Here is an 18,526-nt window from a genome sequence, read left to right as displayed (position 1 = left end):
CATACAGATCTCTTGTATCCTTGGTTAGGTTTATTCCGAGGTATTTTATGGTTTTTTGTGCAATTGTGAATGGGATCAGTTTCTTGATTTCTCTTTCTGTTGCTTCATTATTGGTGTATAAAAATGCAACCGATTTCTGTACGTTGATTTTGTACCCTGCAACTTGGCTGAATTCTTGGATCAGTTCTAGTAGGCTTCTGGTGGAGTCTGTCGGGTTTTCTATGTAGAGTATCATGTCATCTGCGAAGAGTGAAAGTTTGACTTCCTCTTTGCCAATTCTGATGCCTTTGATTTCCTTTTGTTGTCTGATGGCTGATGCTAGGACTTCCAGCACTATGTTAAACAACAGTGGTGAGAGTGGACATCCCTGTCGTGTTCCTGATCTCAGGGGGAAAGCTCTCAGTTTTTCCCCGTTGAGGATGATGTTAGCTGAAGGCTTCTCATAGATGGCTTTGATGATGTTTAAGTAGGTTCCTTCTATCCCAACTTTCTCGAGAGTCTTTATTAAGAAGGGATGCTGTATTTTGTCAAATGCTTTTTCTGCATCTATTGACAGGATCATATGGTTTTTATCTTTTCTTTTATTGATATGATGGATCACATTGATTGATTTGCGAATGTTGAACCAGCCCTGTAACCCAGGAATGAATCCCACTTGATCTTGGTGGATGATTCTTTTGATATGCTGCTGGATTCGATTTGCAAGGATCTTGTTGAGAATTTTTGCATCCGTATTCATCAAGGATATTGGCCTATAGTTCTCTTTTTTTGTTGGATCTCTGTCTGGCTTGGGAATCAGAGTGATGCTGGCTTCATAAAATGAGTCCGGGAGTTTTCCTTCGACTTCTATTTTTTGGAATAGCTTGAGAAGAATTGGGATTAATTCTGTTTTAAATGTCTGGTAGAATTCCCCAGGGAAACCATCAGGGAAACTGGACCAATATCTTACACCATGTCAAAAATATATTCAAAATGGATTAAAGACTTGAATGTAAGGCCTGGAATCCTAAAATTCTTAGAAGAAAACATAGGCAATAAATTTTTTGATCATTCTTAGCAGTATTTTTCTAGATCTGTCTCCTCAGGCAATGGCAGCAAAAGCTAAAGTAAACAAATGGGATTACATCACAGTAAAAAACTTTTGCACAGGAAAGGAGACCATCAACAAAATGAAAAGGCAAACTACTGAATGGGAGAAGATACTTGCAAATCATATATCTGATAGGAGGTTAATATCAGAATATATAGATAACTTATATAGCTTACTGTAAAAAAAACAAACACCCTGATTAACAAATGGGCAGAATACCTGAATAAACATTTTTCTAAAGAGGATATACAGATCATAAACAGGCACAGGAAAAGATGCTTAAAATCATGAATCAGAGAAATGCAAATCAAAGCCACATTGAGATATTACCTTACACCAATCAGATTGGTTATTATCAAAAAGACACAAAAATAAGTGTTGTTGAGGATATGTGAAAAGCGGAACCCTCTACTCTGTTGGTGGGATGTAAATTGGTGCAACCACTTTTGAAAACATTATGGAGGCTCGTCAAAAAAAATTAAAGATAGAACTACGAACTACCACATGATCCAGTAATTCCACTTCTGGGTATTTATCTGAAGAAAACAAAAGCACCAATTAGAAGAGATATATTTACTCCTATGTTTATTGCACAGTTATTTACAGTAGCCAAGATATAGAAGCAAACGTAGTGTCCATAATAGATGAATGGATAAGATATATATACCACAGTGAAATATTACTCAGCCATAAAAAAAAAAGAATGAGATCTTGCCATTTGTGACAACATGGGTGGATCTAGAGGATATTATGCTGAATGAAATAAGTCAGATGGAGAAAACCAAATATTATATGATTTTACTTATATGTGGAATCTCAAATATAAGACAAATGAACAAACAAAACAGAAAACAGACTCTTAGATACAGGAAGCAAATTCTTGGTTGCCACCGTGGATCAATGTTGGTGGGGGCAGGTGAAGTTGGTGCAGAGGATTAAGAAGTACAGACTTCCAGTTATAAAATAAATGAGTCATGGGGATACAATGTAAAGCATAGGAAATATAGTCAATAATACTGTAGTAACTTTGTATGGTGACAGATGATAACTAGACTTATGGAGATCATTTTTGTAATGTTCAAAATATGGAGTCACTGTTACATCTTCAACTGATATGATACTGTATGTTAATTATACCTTATCTAAGAGATATTTGCCATAATCAAGAATATTTAAATGACTTGAAGACATTTCCACTCTCTGTTCCCAAGAGGTTTGGCAGCAGCCACATTACTGGACTGAAGGCTGTCGATTCTCCTGTGGATTTTGTTTTGATGTGGTTTTGGGATGAGGAGCTGGTGGAGGGAGGTTATATTACCTTATAATCTCACCTCATGTTTCTTTGTGGCAGATTCATTGAGATACAATTTGTGTAGTATACAATTCCCCTGTCTAACATGTAAAATTCATTGGTTTTCAGTATACTCACAAAGTTGTACAAGCAGCACCACTATCTACTTCCAGAAAATTTTCATCACCCCAGAAAGAAATCCCATATCCTTTAGTAGTCACCCTCCATTTCCCCCTAGTCTAGTCACCTTGTCAGTCACCAATTTATTTTCTGTCTGTGGATTTGCTTATTCTGGATATTTCTTTAAAAAACTTATTTTTAACGTTTATTTATTTTTGAGACAGAGAGAGACAGAGCATGACTGGGGAGGAGCAGAGAGAGAGGGAGATACAGAATCTGAAACAGGCTCCGGGCTCTGAGCTGGCTGTCAGCACATAGCCCAATGCAGGGCTCGAACCCACGAACTGTGAGATCATGACCTGAGCCGAAGTCAGATGCTTAACCAACTGAGCCACCCAGGTGCCCCTATTCTGGTTATTTCATATCAATAGAATCTTACAACATGCAGTTTCTTGTTACTGGCTTCTTTCACATGACATAGTGTTTTCAAGGTTTATCTATGCTACAGCGTGTATTAGTACTTCATTGATTTGTGTGACTTGATAATACTCCATTGTGTGGATATACTGCATTTTATTCATTTATCAGGTGATTGATGTATAAATTGTTTCCACTTTTTGAACACTATGGATATTTGTATATGAATCAGCCAATGAATGGATAAATGCAATGTGATATGTTTCTATAATGGAATAATATTCACCTATAAAATGAATGAAATGTTGATGTGTGCTACAACATGGATGAGACTTGAAAGCATGCTTTGTGAAAGAAGCCACTTATTACATAATTCCATGGATATGAATGTCCAGACTAGGTAAATACATAGAGACAGAAAGTAAGCTAGAGGTTTCCAGGGCTTGGGGATAGGAAGGGGGAAAGGAAATGACTGGCTCAAAAGTACAGGGTTTCTCCAGTGAAGAAATGGGCAGAAGATATGAACAGACACTTCTCCAAAGAGGACATCCAGATGGCCAACAGACACATGAAACGATGCTCAGCATCCCTCCTCATCAGGGAAATACAAATCAAAACCACACTGAGATACCATCTCACGCCAGTCAGAGTGGCTAAAATGAGCAAATCAGAGAACTTGAGATGCTGGCGAGGACGTGGAGAAACGGGCACCCTCCTGCACTGTTGGTGGGAATGTAAACTGGTACAGCCCCTCTGGAAAACAGTGTGGAGGTTCCTCAGGAAACTAACAATAGAACTCCCCTATGACCCAGCAATAGCACTGCTAGGAATTTACCCAAGGGATACAGAAATGCTGAGGCATAGGAGCACATGTACCCCAATGTTCATAGCAGCACTCTCCACAATAGCTAAAACATGGAAAGAGCCTAAGTGTCCATCATTGGACGAATGGATCAAGAAGATGTGGTTTATCTATACCATGGAATACGACATGGCAATGAGAAACAATGAAATCTGGCCATGTGTAGCAACATGGATGGACCTTGAGGGTGTTATGCTGAGCGAAATAAGTCAGGCAGAGAAGGACAAATATCATATGTTTGCACGTCTAGGAGGATTAGGAGGAACTTAACTGAGGAACAAGGGGGAGGAGAAGGCGAGAAATGGTGGGGGAAAGGGGGAGAGGCAAACCATGAGAGACTCTTGAATGCTGACAAAAACTGAGGACTGATGGATGTGGGGGGAGGGGGGATGGGTATGGAGGAGGACACTTGTGGGAATGAGCACTGGGTGTTATGTGGAAACTAATTTGACAATAAACTATTAAAAAAAGAAATAAATCTAAGGTAAAAAAAAAAGTACAGGGTTTCTTTTTTTTTAATTTTCTCATCTGTCACCGTGCAGTGTTATTACAATACTAATTGACTATATTCTCTGTGCTGTACTTCTCAACTCTGTGACTTATTTTATAATTAGAAGTTTGTACTTCTTAATCCCCTTCACTTACTTCACTTATCTTCCCTACACCCCTTCCCTTGTCAACTGCCAGTTTGTTCCTTGTATTTATGAGACCGTTTCTGTTTGCTTATTCATTGTTTTTTTTTTTTTTTAGATTCCACATATAATACCCTCTATGTCCATCCATGTTGTCACAAAGGGCAAGGTCTCATTCTTTTTTTATGGTTGAGTGTGTATGTATACACACATACGCACACACACACACACACACACACACCTATCAATGGATACTTAGGTAGCTGCTTCCATATTTTGGCTATTATAAATACTGCAGTAAACATAAGTTTGTGTATATCTTTTGAATTCATATTTTTGTTTTCTCTGGGTAAGTACCCAGTAGTGGAATTACTGGATTAGATGGCCATGCCATTTTTGTTTTTAACTTTTTGAGAAATCTTACTGTTTTCCATAGTGGTTGCATCAATTTCCATTCCCACCAATAGTGCTTAAGCGTCCCCCCCCCTTTTTTTTACAACCTTGCTAACACTTGTTATTTTTTTCTTTTTGGATAATAACCACTCTAACTGATGTGAAGTGATATCTCATTGTGGTTTTAATGTGCATTTCCCTGATGGTTAGTGATGTGGAGTATCTTTTCATGTGCCTGTTGACCATTTGTATGTCTTCTTTAGAAAAATGTTTATTCAGGTACTCTGCCCACTTTATAAGTGGGTTGTTATTTTAGTGTTGAGCCATGTAAGTCTTTACATATTTTAATTACTCCCTTGTCAGATTTATCACTTGCAGACATCCTCTTTCATTTAGTAGGTTGCCTTTTTGTTTTGTTGATGGTCTTCTTTGCTGTGCAAAAAACATTTTTATTTTGATGTAGTCCCAATAGTTTAGTTTTGCTTTTGTAGCCCTTTTCTAAGTAGATGTATCTATAAATGTTGCTAAGGCAGGTATCAAAGAAATTAATGCCTGTCTTTTCTTTTAGGAGTTTTATGATTTCAGGTCTCAAATTTAGGTCTTCAATCCATTTTGAATTTATTTTTGTGTGTGGTAATAAAGTGATCCAGTTTTAGTCTTTTGTGTCTGTGTGCCCAGTTTTTCTAGTATTTATTGAAGAGTCTGTCTTTTCCCCATTTTTATATTCTTGCTTCCTTTGTCATAGATTAGTTTACCATATAAGTATGGGTTTATTTCTGAGCTCTCTATCCTATTTAGTTGCTCTCTCTGGCTGCTTTTGTGCTAGTACCGTACCATTTTGATTACAAGAGCTTTGTAGTATATCTTGAAATCTGAGGTTTGATACTTCCAGTTTTGTTTGTCTTTTCCAAGATTACTTTGGCTCTTTGGAGTCTTTTATTGTTCCACACAAATTTTAGAATAATTTGTTCTAGTTCTGAGAAAAAATACTATTGGTATTTTAATAGGGATTGTCCTGTATCTGTAGATTGCCTTGGGTAGAATGCACATTTTAACAGTATTAATTCTTCCAATCCATGTACATGGAGTATCTGTCTGTTTGTCTTGTCTTCGGTTTCTTTCATCAGTGTCTTACAGTTTTCAGAGTATAGGTTTTTCATCTCTTTGGTTACATTTATTTCTAGGTATTTTATTCAGTTTGGTGCATTTGTAAATGGGATTGTTTTCTTAATTTCTCTTTCTTCTATTCCATTATTAGTCTAAAGAAATACAACAGATTTCTTTGTTAATTTTGTATCCTGCAGCATTTCTTTTGTAATAATGAAAATGTTCTCAACTTTATTGTGTGGATCATTGTACAACTTTGTGATTATACTAAAAACCACTGAATTTTTTACAGGACTGAATTATATTAAAGAATTCATAATTACTATCATTAAACACCCATGCCAGTTGCTCTTTCCTAGTCACTTTCCAGTGAGGCACTGTGGCACATGGATGAGAAAGGGAATGCTTGTTCTTTGTGCCCTGGGAATGCCTCAGTGGATGTATGTGAACTGAAAGACAGTTTTATCAAGATGATGCAATATTGAGTGCTAATATCACTCCTAGGCCACACTCAGAAAGATCTCAACACCTCTTGGGTACCAGCTGTAGGAATTCAGAAAGACTTCAAAATGTGGACTGCTCCAATATGTATATAACTTAGACATAATATTATTAATGGCTAAAATACTGTGAGTTCCTTGGGAGCAGGAGATACACCTTGTACTCATTTTGATTCCCTCCCTTAACTCTGTGTCTGGTCTACAGGTAGGAGTGTGTAAATGATGAACTGCTGTTTTGGAAGCATCCTGGTTTGTTCCTAGGAAGAAAATGCCTTCAGGCTTATGGCTGCCTGTTTTGACCAGCCTGGGAGTTGATCCTGTGGGGAAGGTGTTGCAGAATTTATGAACTGTTGTCAGGCAACTGTTTACTTTCTCATAAGCAGTAACTATTTTGTTTCTCTGGTGTTTTCACTCTGATTTTGGTTAAAATAGTGACCTGGAATAAAATGTGGGTACTTGTGGAGTGTTGTGCTTTCTTCCCTGGTAATATACCGAAGACTTTAGGTTCCTCGGTCAGAGAGATTTAAGAAAACAAACGGTGGAATTGACCTAACTTTTTCTTCTTTTTTTTCTCTATTGATCACATTTATCAAACAACAGTGCTATAGATTTTGTGTAGCTTATGGGTCTTTGCTTTGATAAGCAATTGTTTTTTTTTTTTTTTTTTTCCTTTCTCCGTGAAGGTACTTTATGTTGATTCTTTCTGTTAAATATCCTTTGCTTGCACTGGATTTTTCTTTGTGTTGATTTTTTGCTTCATTTTTTTTGTTTTCCATTTCCCATGCTGTTCAGTTACTGGATGCCAGAAGAACCAAGGTTGGTCCACTCTTTGCAGCTTGTTTGTTTTGCTCTGCACAGCCTCACCTCCTTGTGTGTTTGTTTCTGTCCCTGTCTGCATTTGTTCCCTTTTGCTTGCAGATGCAGTAATCCTGTTTACTAAACCTGTTCACAGCTTTATTTGTAAAAAAAAATAGTCTTTGTTTGTGTCTACTTGTAGTGGATGCTATTTTTTTCATTGTCTTAAATGGAAATGCATTTCTGATGGAAAATAATGGATAGTAGAATAAAGAACACCTTAGGAAACAGGGAATACTGAGTCTGGAGCATTGCAGGTGTAAAGAAGGTGTGTTTGTGAGACTTTCCCTTCTAACCCTTTCCACTTCCTCAGTTAAAACTCTTTAGATGTATAATTTCCCTTGTGACTGACACTAATATACTGTTCCTGTGTATGTGTACATTTCTCTTCTCCTAAGACATTCAGAAAGCATCAGTGAATTAATTTCCCCCTCTCCATGTGCTGTCCCATGCTTCTGAAGTCACCCTGGAGGACTTGACGGCTGGCCCTCTGGACCTCGTGATTAACATTCCATCTTCATAGTGTGGTAGCAGCAAATAGCACTTGGCATTTCCATTGACTTTTTCCTCTTCTTTCTCCTCTCCTGCTCCATCTTTCTGTCATAGCACCTGCAGTTGACAATCCAAGCCCTTCAGGATGAGCTTCGAACCCAGAGAGACCTCAATCACCTCCTGCAGCAAGAGAGTGGCAACCGTGGAGCAGAGCACTTCACCATTGAGTTGACTGAGGAGAACTTCCGGCGGCTCCAAGCTGAGCATGACAGACAAGCTAAGGAGCTGTTCCTTTTAAGGAAGACCTTGGAGGAAATGGAGCTGAGAATTGAAACACAGAAACAGACCCTCAATTCCCGAGATGAGTCTATTAAAAAGCTTCTTGAGATGTTGCAAAGTAAAGGTTTGCCTTCTAAAAGTCTTGAGGATGACAATGAGCGGACACGGCGGATGGCAGAGGCTGAGTCTCAAGTCAGCCACTTGGAAGTGATTTTAGACCAGAAAGAGAAGGAAAACATACATCTTAGAGAGGTAAGGATATTCACTCTATTTCCTCAAAGCCATATTTTACAAGTGAAAACATGTTACGAAGTTACTTTCACAGGTTGGAAGATATCTGCAGCCTTAACAAAATTTCCTGGCATCTGTTTTATAGCCTTCCTGTCTGCTTGTCACCTTTAAACTGGAATTTTGTATCAGTTCTTTTCTCTGCTCACCATACATATGTTACTCGACACGTATTCAGGATCCGAGTGTGTGCAGCACATGCCAGCTCTAAGGTGGCTTACAGCTACTTTCCCACAGATGGCCATAGTTTCAGAGTTTAGATGGTTATCAAGAATTATCTCTCTAGGGGGTGCTTGGGTGGCTTAGTCGGTTGGGCGTCCGACTTTCGCTTAGGTCATGATCTCGCAGTTCGTGGGTTCGAGCCCCGCGTCGGGCTCTGTGCTGACTGCCAGCTCAGAGCCTGGAGCCAATTTCAGAGTCTGTGTCTACCTCTCTCTCTGACCCTGCCCTGCTCACGCTGTCTCTCTCTCTCCTAGAAATAAATAAAAAAATATTTAAAAAAAAAAAAAAAAAGAATTATCTCTCTAAAGGAGGAACACAAATAGGTGATTAGCGAAACAATGAACCTAAATATTTTCATAGGTGAATTGGGGTAACATTTGTAGAAAGTAAAGCATATGGATCTTTCTGGGAAGAATGGTAAAATGTGCAGACTAGTTTTGAACATTTAGGTTTAAAACCATCTTTGTCTGAATTTTCTTTTGTCTAAGACAAATGTTCCAGGTTTTCTGAGTATACATTTTACACTTAGTGGATTAAAATCATTTGAAGTCCTTCAGAGGCCACCTCTCTGGCCTGCCACTACTATCGAATGTTGGGATGCACAGATATATGAGGATACGTAGTTGGATAGAGCTTAGGAAAAATGTGGGTGACAGCCAAGGCTTGAAGTTTTTATAGCAGTTCCATAGTGGTGGGTATGGATCTCAAAAGTACCATGCAGGCAAAATGCAATGGGAGACACAGATCTCACAGAAAATAGGAAGCAATAACATGGCATTAAAAAATATGCTATAGCAGTAAATAAAAATTCCAAAACTTATTTGCATTCAGGCCAAACTAGATTTCTTAGCATCATATACTTTTTTGGATGGCCAGTTCTTGTTTTTTATTTTATTTTATTTTTTAATGTTTATTTATTTTTGAGAGGGAGAGAGACAGAGTGTGAGCAGGGAAGGGGCAGAGAGAGAGAGAGATGGGAGACAGAATCTGAAGCAGGCTCTGGGCTCTGAGCTGTCAGCATAGAGCCCAATGCAGGGCTCGAACTCCTGAGCTGTGGAATCACGACCTCAGCTGAAGTTGGATGCTCAGTCAACTGAGCCATCCAGGAACCCTTGATGAGCAGTTCTTGTGAGTCACTTGTTTGGTTGTTCAGAATATATGACTTCCATGACAGGGTTTGCTAATGTAGATGCTCCTGTGTGTTTTCTCTGATATTGATTGTATTTGTTTAGAACATTTGAGCAGACATTTGTGTCTTCACATTTAATGTCCTCTTGCTTATACCCCCTTGTTTTATTTTCATGAGATATTAGCAACATGCTTGGGAAACCACAGGGCTTGGTTTTGTAATGAGATGCTTAAAGAGATGTTTTGTTGGGCCTGGGTCTTCCCATCCATGATGGGAGGAATGAATCATGGACAGGCTTCTAAGATGGCCCCCAGTGATTTGTACCTCTTGGAATTCATGCCTCTTTGTAAATCCATGTCCTTGAATATAGACTGAGCCTAGTGACTAAACAGTTAGAATATGGTGAAAGAAATAGGATGCCAATGTGACTTCCATGATTAGGTTATATCATACTTATTTCCATCTTTTTTTTTTTTTTTTAATGTTTTATTTATTTCTAGGAGAGAGAGACAGAGACAGCGTGAGCAGGGGAGGGTCAGAGAGAGAGGGAGTCACAGATTGAAACAGGCTCCAGGCTCTGAGCCGGCAGTCAGCACAGAGCTCGACGCGGGGCTCGAACCCACGAACCGCGAGATCATGACCCAAGCGAAAGTCGGACACTTAACCGACTAAGCCACCCAGGAGCCCCTTATTTCCATCTTTTTAGCCAACTCTTTTGTGCTCTCAACTTGCTGCTTTGATGAAGTAAGCTAATAGGGAGAGAGACCTATGTGGTGAGGGACTGAGAATAGCCTCTAGTCAACACACAGTGAGGAACTGAGACCCTCACTCAGACAGCGACAAACAACTGAAGACTTCCAACAACCTTTTTGTGAGGTTGGACTGGATCCTTTCCCAGTGGAACCTTCAGGTAAGATGACAGGCCCTGGGCTGATACCTTGATTACAGCTTTGTGAGAGACTATGAAGCAAAGGACCCAGCTAATCTATGCCAGGATTCCTGATCCACAGAAACTGTGAGATAATAAATGTGTGTTGTTTTAAGCTGCTGAAATTGAGGATAATTTGTTACACAGCAAAAAGTAGCTAATACAGTGGAGCAGAAACTAACTTCTTCGTGCCTTACTCCATAGACTTTACATTTAGTTTACGGAAGAGGAGCAATAACTACTGTCATGTAATCACTTGCACACAGAATGGATGGATTTTGAAGCTGTGGTTGTGTTATCTTAGAGCTATAGCTAGGAGATTGCCATAGTTGAATAAAAAAGCCGCTGCTTTATTTTGGGTACCAAGGGGTCATGTTGCATGTACAGTAGGGCAGTGATGCCAGAGAAACCTCCATCTGCAGCATTGACCTTGATTCCATGTTGGAGTCTTGTGGTCAGGGTAGAGTCACTCCCTTTCTGTTATTGGATTCTGCTCATTGGTAGCACTAAGTAGATGGTGCCTTGACTCTTTTGTGTGGATGCCTCCATTTAAATGAATCTAAACACAATTCAATTAGTGTTTTATGAGATTAGCTTGTCTTCCCAGTGGTCTGGCATGGAAATAGATCATGTTCAGAGTTTTAAATATCAGTCAAAGAGCCCACAGATTAGTGGTACAGAAAATACAGCCCAACACATCCAGCTAGTTTCCTTGAGCATCAGATGAAAGTCAGTGGATTGCCTTTTTCTTGGCTCATTAAGAAGGGAGGATGTGGAAAAGGTGTCTCTATACATTTAAAAAAGAGTCTCATTTTAAACTTAACAAATAAGACTTGGATCCCTGAAAAGACCTTCCCCAGGAGAAGGATTATTCTGGCTTCTGAGAGCCATTTGCTACATTTTCAGGAATTTTGTGGAGCCTGCTTTTAAGCCATTGATAACTTGAAATTAGTCTTGGTGGGAGCATTTATACCATGGAAATCAGCAAATCCTCCCCCCAGGCCTACATCTCTACCACCCCATCCATAAAGCCCATTTACGAACACATCTCTGAATAAATGCCATGAAATGTTTACCCACAACACAGCAAGAAGAGGCAGGTTAAATAGTGCAAGAATTATGAGTTCCTCAACCAGTCGTCATTCATCAGAAGTTTTCATAACCACATATGGGTAGATGCTTATGTGTCACCTTGAAGAATGGTTTACATTGGTACCTTTTTAACTCTCACAATCACCTCATTCATTCATTTATCCATCCATTCAGTGAGCACTTAATGAGGATCTGTTTGGGGATGAAGCAATAATAACTAATAAAGTTTGACTTCATTGTATTTGTATTCTCTAGGGGTGAAATATAATTTAAAAGTTAAGCAGGGGCGCCTGGGTGGCTCAGTCGGTTAAGCGTCCAACTTTGGCTCAAGTCATCATCTCGCGGTTCATGGGTTTGAGCCCCTCATCAGGCTCTGTGCTGACTGCCAGCTCAGAGCCTGGAGCCTGTTTCAGATTCTGTGTCTCCCTCTCTGACCTCCCCTGCTTATGCTGTCTCTCCCTCTCTCAGAAATAAATAAAACATTAAAAAAACCACAGAGAAGTATCATGAATAAAATAAGAGGATGAAGAACTAGCGACCTGGGTGGGGCTAACTTGATATTGGTTGATCAGGGAAGGCCTCTTGCAGGGGGTGATATTGTAAATTGAGACCTGCATGACAAAAAGGAACTGGCCACATGAAGCTCCCAGAAGATTCTTCCAGTCATGTGGAAAGACCTATGCCTGGGAGGTAGGTGCTATTATTTTGCCCATTTTACCTGCAGGAGCTGAGGGACAGGTGGTGCTTAGAAGCTTGCCCAGTGTCCCACAGCTAATTAAGTAGTGAAGCTGTTACTTGAATCAGGCCGACTCCAGAGTTTCAGCTATAAAACCATTTCATTGATCCCTTTTCTAGAGGAATCTTTCCTGAAATGTGCTCTGCAGAACAGTCATTTTGTGGGATGTTGATAAAGTGCTATGAGAGAAAAAGGGCTGCAGGGCCAAATGAACTTGGGAAATTGCTAGATTCCACAGAGTTTACTGTAGGACTCCTCAGACTCCTTAATATGCAAGTGTGTGTCAGTCATTCTCAGAAAGGGGAAGTTCCTCAAACCCATTTAACTTGCTTTTGTCTTGCTGCACTGGTGTTCTTTGTAAAACACTTAGGAAAAATGCTATGCTAGAAAATAAAAAGCATGCTTTTAATTTGTGACCTGCAAAATACATAAAAACACACAAGTAGTTGTTTTTCATGGCCAAATAACTGGGTAATTTCCTCCATTAGTTATTCTAGAAGGCAAGGTTTATTGTGAGCTGTTTCCATATTCTCTACTGAGTTTTAGAATGTTCCTCTGTCAGGGTATTTTTAAAAATTTTTTAGTAGAAAAATGTGGTATTAAAGCAGTAAGAATAGCCCAGCTTGAATAAAGAAGTAGCCTGACCTCTGTTAATTTAAATGAATTTAAAACAGGATTTAAAATGTACTCGAGGTTTTAAGTTCGGTGTGTTCCTGATTTCTTTTTCATTTTGCATGGTTCAATTCGGTTGGGGCTAGATGGCAGAATGCTGAGGAATAGAGTGCTAGTGGTTTTATGACTCATTCTCAGGCAGAGGTGTTGGATCTCACATAAACCCCCATCTTCTGGAATACTGGTCTTGTTTAGCCTATTGTTTGAGGAGATTTTGGACTGGCAGGAGTTGCACATGGGGAGGGTCAGATTGCTTTAGTGTCTTGTTATCTTTCGGTGGTCTGGAAAAGGCTGAGGGCAAAACCACTTCTTTGCCTGGCAGGAAACAACAACAAAAAGATTATGATCTCAACTTATTTGGAAGACCAAAACCATTGCCCGAGAACTACAACTGATGTGCTAATGTGAGCTGATGTGTTGGCTGAAACACAGCATTACTCACTAGTGTCGTGTGATGTTTTGGATACAGGTTGATTTGATAAGACATTATTTGATGTGATAATAGTTTACCTTGTTCTTTAGCTTTTTCTGCAGAGAACATATTGTTCCTTGTAAAGGTTTTGGCAATCAAGTACCCATAACCCTATTGATTTTGTTAAAGAAAAAGTGGTTTTATATATCAGATCCTCCTATATTCACTCCTCTTAATATTTTCTCAGCTGGTCCTTAGAAGAGTCAGGAGTCTCTGGACTCATTGCACTGTAGGTTTTTGAAGGGAAGGGATATATGTTCTGCTGACATGTGTGTTGGTACCCATCTTTGGTAGCAAGAGCTGAATAGCACTCAACTCATTGGGTGCCACAATTGCTACCAACCCGGGACAAATAAAGCCTTCAGGAGACTAGGCCTGGGCTTCCCACCATGCTGTCATTGGGGCAGGAAGGGGGAGGGCAGGGCAAAATGAATTCTTGCTTTACTTACTTATTTATCCAGGTTGGTCCTGGGCCAGTGGGAGATCCACCAAGGCAAAGTCTGTGACCCAGAAGTTCTTGAGTTCAGGACCTAGAAGTCCTTTGACTGATGGCTCAAACCTTCACTGTATGATCTTTGCCCAAACTTTTAAACTTCATTGTAGTCACCCTTATCTCAAAACCACATGGTCTCTTTCTCTGTAACATAAACTTGTCTCCAGTTCTGCTGGCTGAACCATGATTTTGCTGATGCAGGCATTTTTTTTTTTTAATGTTTTCTTTTATTTTTTTTTAAATTTATTTTTTTATTTATTTTTTACAAATAGTTTATTGTCAGATTAGTTTCCACATAACACTTAGTGCTCATCCCCACAAGTGCCCTCCTTCATGCCCATCCCTCCTCCCCCCGACATCCATCAGTCCTCAGTTTTTGTCAGCATTCAAGAGTCTCTCATGGTTTGCCTCTCTCCCTTTCCCCCACCATTTCCGCCCTTCTTCTCCCCCTTGTTCCTCCGTCAAGTTCCTCCTAATCCTCCTATACGTGCAAACATATGATATTTGTCCTTCTCTGCCTGACTTATTTCGCTCAGCATAACACCCTCAAGGTCCATCCATGTTGCTACACATGGCCAGATTTCATTGTTTCTCATTGCCATGTAGTATTCCATGGTATAGATAAACCACATCTTCTTGATCCATTCATCTGTTGATGGACACTTAGGCTCTTTCCATGTTTTAGCTATTGTGGAGAGTGTTGCTATGAACATTGGGGTACATGTGCTCCTATGATGCAGGCATTTCTAATTCTGATTCTACAGTTTTAACATGTTCTATTTCTACCAACAAAGCTTATCACAGAAAATATTCCTAAACACAATTGACCACATAAACATAACATTTTCTCTTGCAAGAGTTATTTCCTATATATGTTATAGAATCTAACAAGTGCTCCCTTTTTTTTTTTTTTTCAAATAAAGTGACTTTCTTACCTGATTAGTACATTTCATCCATATTCACAAACCTCAAATATTGCCAGCAGGTGCTCTGTAAATACTTGAAAGAATGAAAAAATAGTTAAAAAACAACTAGAGAATTTTTTTGATTTATTTTGCCAGTATCAGAGGGGTGGTTCATAATGATTGTAGTGCCATGTTCTTTTATGTTTTCTCTGTCATTGTGTTTGGTATGGATCAGGAACTTGAGTGTAACCGTAACTGGGAGTTTTCTTTTTCTTTTTTTTTTTTTTTTGAAACTGTATTGGATGTCATAGAATGGATGCCGAGCATCCATATTGCTGTGGGAGCACCCTGGCCAAGTTTGTGGTCTTGTTCAAGGATTCAGGTGTGTAGTAAGAGAACCAGCTCACACTTACTGAGGCTTATGTTGTGATAAGTTCTGTACTACATAAATACTGTTGTCATCATCCGTATCACACAGATAAAGAAACTGGGCACAGAGAAGTAAGTAATTATTTCCAGTCACACAAAGCAAATGCTAGAGCCAAGATCAGAACATGGGATGTCTGGCTCCAGAGTCTATACCTATCACCATCACATGCTACTATTTCTCAAGGTGGTGTACTAAGAGCATGTTGAATGGCACTTGCATGCAGTGCAGCTTAGAGACAGGAGGCTGACGACTGGCTTCATCCATGACAGAGCTGGTCTTTAAGGCAGGAAGAATTTCAACACACAGGGGTGGTGGTGAAGTATGATTGGAAAAGAGATGGCTGAGTCAGGCCTCAGAGGCAGGAACTATGGTGGGTTTGGGGGTGCCATGTCTTTGGAGCAGTTAAAACTCCACCTATAAGGAAGGAAAGGAAATAAGGCTGAATAGGTAGTTTGAGGTCAGGTCCCTGAGGGCCTTGAACATGTGACACAGGAGATTGGGTTTTACTCAGTAGGCCCTGGGCAGCCTTTGAAGGAGTTTTCCCAGGAGAATGGCATGATCAAAAACGACTGTTAGTGCTGATTGATAGTGGATTGGGGAGGAGGAGCTATGAAGACTAGTTAGAGGGATACCATGGTTGTTCAGGTCACCAAGAGTCTGAATCTGGGTGGTAGCCCCAGAAGTTGAAGGGAAAGGTCATCTCCACTTCCAGACAGGACCTTGACAACTTGGAACCCAGTGCTGGGAGCTGTGAGGAGCAGGCACCCTCTGTGGGCTTGGGTTCAGGCAGATGGGGGGATAGTGGGCAGATGGGAGGATCAGCAGGAGGCACTAGGGTTGAAGAAAGACTTGGATGTGTTGAGTTTGATGAGATGCTGCTGGAGCTATCCAACTAGGGTTGACAGTGTGGTTGAGGAAATGACTGTGAAGCTCTGCCTAAGTGCACAAGGCATTTCTGGCTTTTGGTCACATGTTTGTTGTTGCTACTGTTTTCACACAAACCTGATCATTTGTGGCTACCAAGCCCCCAGTCTGTGTGATCATTCCAAAGCCTGCCATGTTACTTAGTCTTACTGTAGTTTAAGAGGTGACCTTAGGAACTGCATACTTCTTTTTCATACTTGTTTTCTGAGTAAGCATTTAATTTTGAATATGTTATGTCTTTGGAGATTACATGGAAATTTCATTGATGCCAACTTGATACAGGTTCCCTTTGTTCTCTCACTGAGTTCTGTTTTCTCTAAGCACTCTGTACATGGTGAATGCCAATGAAGCATCTTTATAGGAAAGCACTCTCTCTGGACCCTTATTAACAACATTTCTAAAAGTAGGTTTTGATGTCTTTTACCCACACATTTCTAATGAGAAAAGGAATGCACCTGCTCCTGTTTCTCTTTAGCATCATTTGCCTTATTTTTAAATTCTAATACATCCTTTATTTTTATTTTTATTTAAAATTTTTTAAAATGTTTTTTTATTTATTTTTGAGAGAGAGAGATAGAAACACCATGAGCAGGGGAGGGTCAGAGAGAGAGGGAGACACAGAATCTGAAGCAGGCTCCAGACCCTGAGCTAGCTGTCAGCACAGAGCCCAATGTGGGGCTCAAACCCATGAACCGTGAAATCATGACCTGAGTTGAAGTCAGACACTTAACCGACTGAGCCACCCAGGCGCCCCTTAATATATCCTTTAAAGTTTGAACACTGCATGGTAATTTGAAATGGTTCAGATTTTACCCCATATTGATTTTAATGAGCGTCATTGATTTCTTTTTACAGTAACAGAGACTGGTGGAGCTCTAGGGAGCCATTAAGCACAAGGCATTTTGGAACCTGCTGAGAAAAGAAAGCGGTAGGGTAGAGGGAGGTGAGGGGAGGTGACGGGGATGGGGGAGAATGTCAGGGAATTATGCTGGGAGAGACTGTCATTACTGTTCTTATTGCCCTTCTCATCTTGCTCCACCTTGGGTGTGATGGGTTTTTGAAAAACAGTATTTTGGCAGCTGACCTAATTTATTATTGTCATCATTTGGTAAACCAGGCACCACAAATGAAAACTCAGTGGTAAGAAAGTACTCATACTTCAGTATGTCCAAGCTGTGGCAATGGGAAGATGAGACAACTCAACTGTACCAAGATTCTACTTGTCTTGGATGGAACATCAGCTAGTAGCTTGCATTTGAAGGAGGCTTTGTAGTTTATAAAGCACACTCCAATTTTTATTTTATTTATTTTATTTTATTTTATTTTATTTTATTTTATTTTATTTTATTTTATTTTATTGTTTTAAGAGAGGGAGTGCAAGTGAGCGAGGGACAAAGGGAGAGGGAGAGAGAGAATATCACGGGGGGGCAGAGAAAGAGAGAGAAGCCGGGCTCATGCGAAGGAGGGCGTGAGTGCACCCGAAACAGGGCTCAAAGAACACACTCCATTTTAATGCTTTTTTATGTAGCTCCTGGTAATCCTGTGAGGAAACTGAGGCTCAGAGAAATTAAGAAGTGATGACAAGTAATATTTACTGGGCACTCGTGAACATCAAACTGTGCTCATCAATTTCCAAGGAGTGCCACTTAATCCTCCCAACAATACTCTGGGGTAAGTAGTGGTTTCCTGCCTCTCAGATGAGGAGGATGAGGCCCAAATGGGTGGTGTCTGGGTCTATCTTCTTAGAGCAAGTAGTGATGAATTTGGGATTCAAATTTAGGCCTGCTGTTTCCAGGCACCTGTTCCCAACCACTCCGTGATGATGCCAGGGATAATCCCTGAATAGACCAGAGACTAGAATTCTGATCTTCTGACTTCTTGCTCAGGTATAATTTCTTTGTAAATACCAAAAAGGAGAAAAATAATGCAAAAGGCTCTGATTTTTTTTTTTTCTTGCTATGTCTTATCAGGACTTGTTGAATCTAGGACTGTACATCTGTGAGGTCACTGGGCAGTGAAAAGGTTAAACAGTGCCCTGCAGAATGCAGTGTCAGAACTGGATCTCCCCAGTCCACTTGTGGCTCATAAAAGTTAAAGTACTAGCTTAAAATAAGAACAGTACTGCCCATCTAGGCCCCCCATGAATTCCTAGGGAATAGATGAATTTTTGTGAACAGAGAATAGGAGAAACAGTAGG

The 18,526-nt window shown here is 39.9% G+C and overlaps 1 protein-coding gene across 1 annotated transcript in view; it reads left to right on the top strand.

The window, feature by feature from the left end:
• Window positions 1–18,526, top strand: part of ERC2 (ELKS/RAB6-interacting/CAST family member 2) — a 903,427-nt gene that overhangs the window by 135,016 nt on the left and 749,885 nt on the right. The window contains exon 2 of the mRNA XM_039257435.1: window positions 7,874–8,290. Coding sequence (XP_039113366.1) covers window positions 7,874–8,290 — 417 coding nt within the window. The remainder of the gene's footprint in view (window positions 1–7,873; window positions 8,291–18,526) is intronic.

This window comes from Hyaena hyaena, unplaced genomic scaffold (assembly GCF_003009895.1).
Source record: "Hyaena hyaena isolate Hyena2069 unplaced genomic scaffold, ASM300989v1 scaffold_618, whole genome shotgun sequence".
Lineage (NCBI taxonomy): Eukaryota > Metazoa > Chordata > Mammalia > Carnivora > Hyaenidae > Hyaena > Hyaena hyaena.
The sequence above is the reverse complement of the archived record's forward strand: the minus strand, read 5'-3'. Positions and strand labels throughout refer to the sequence as shown.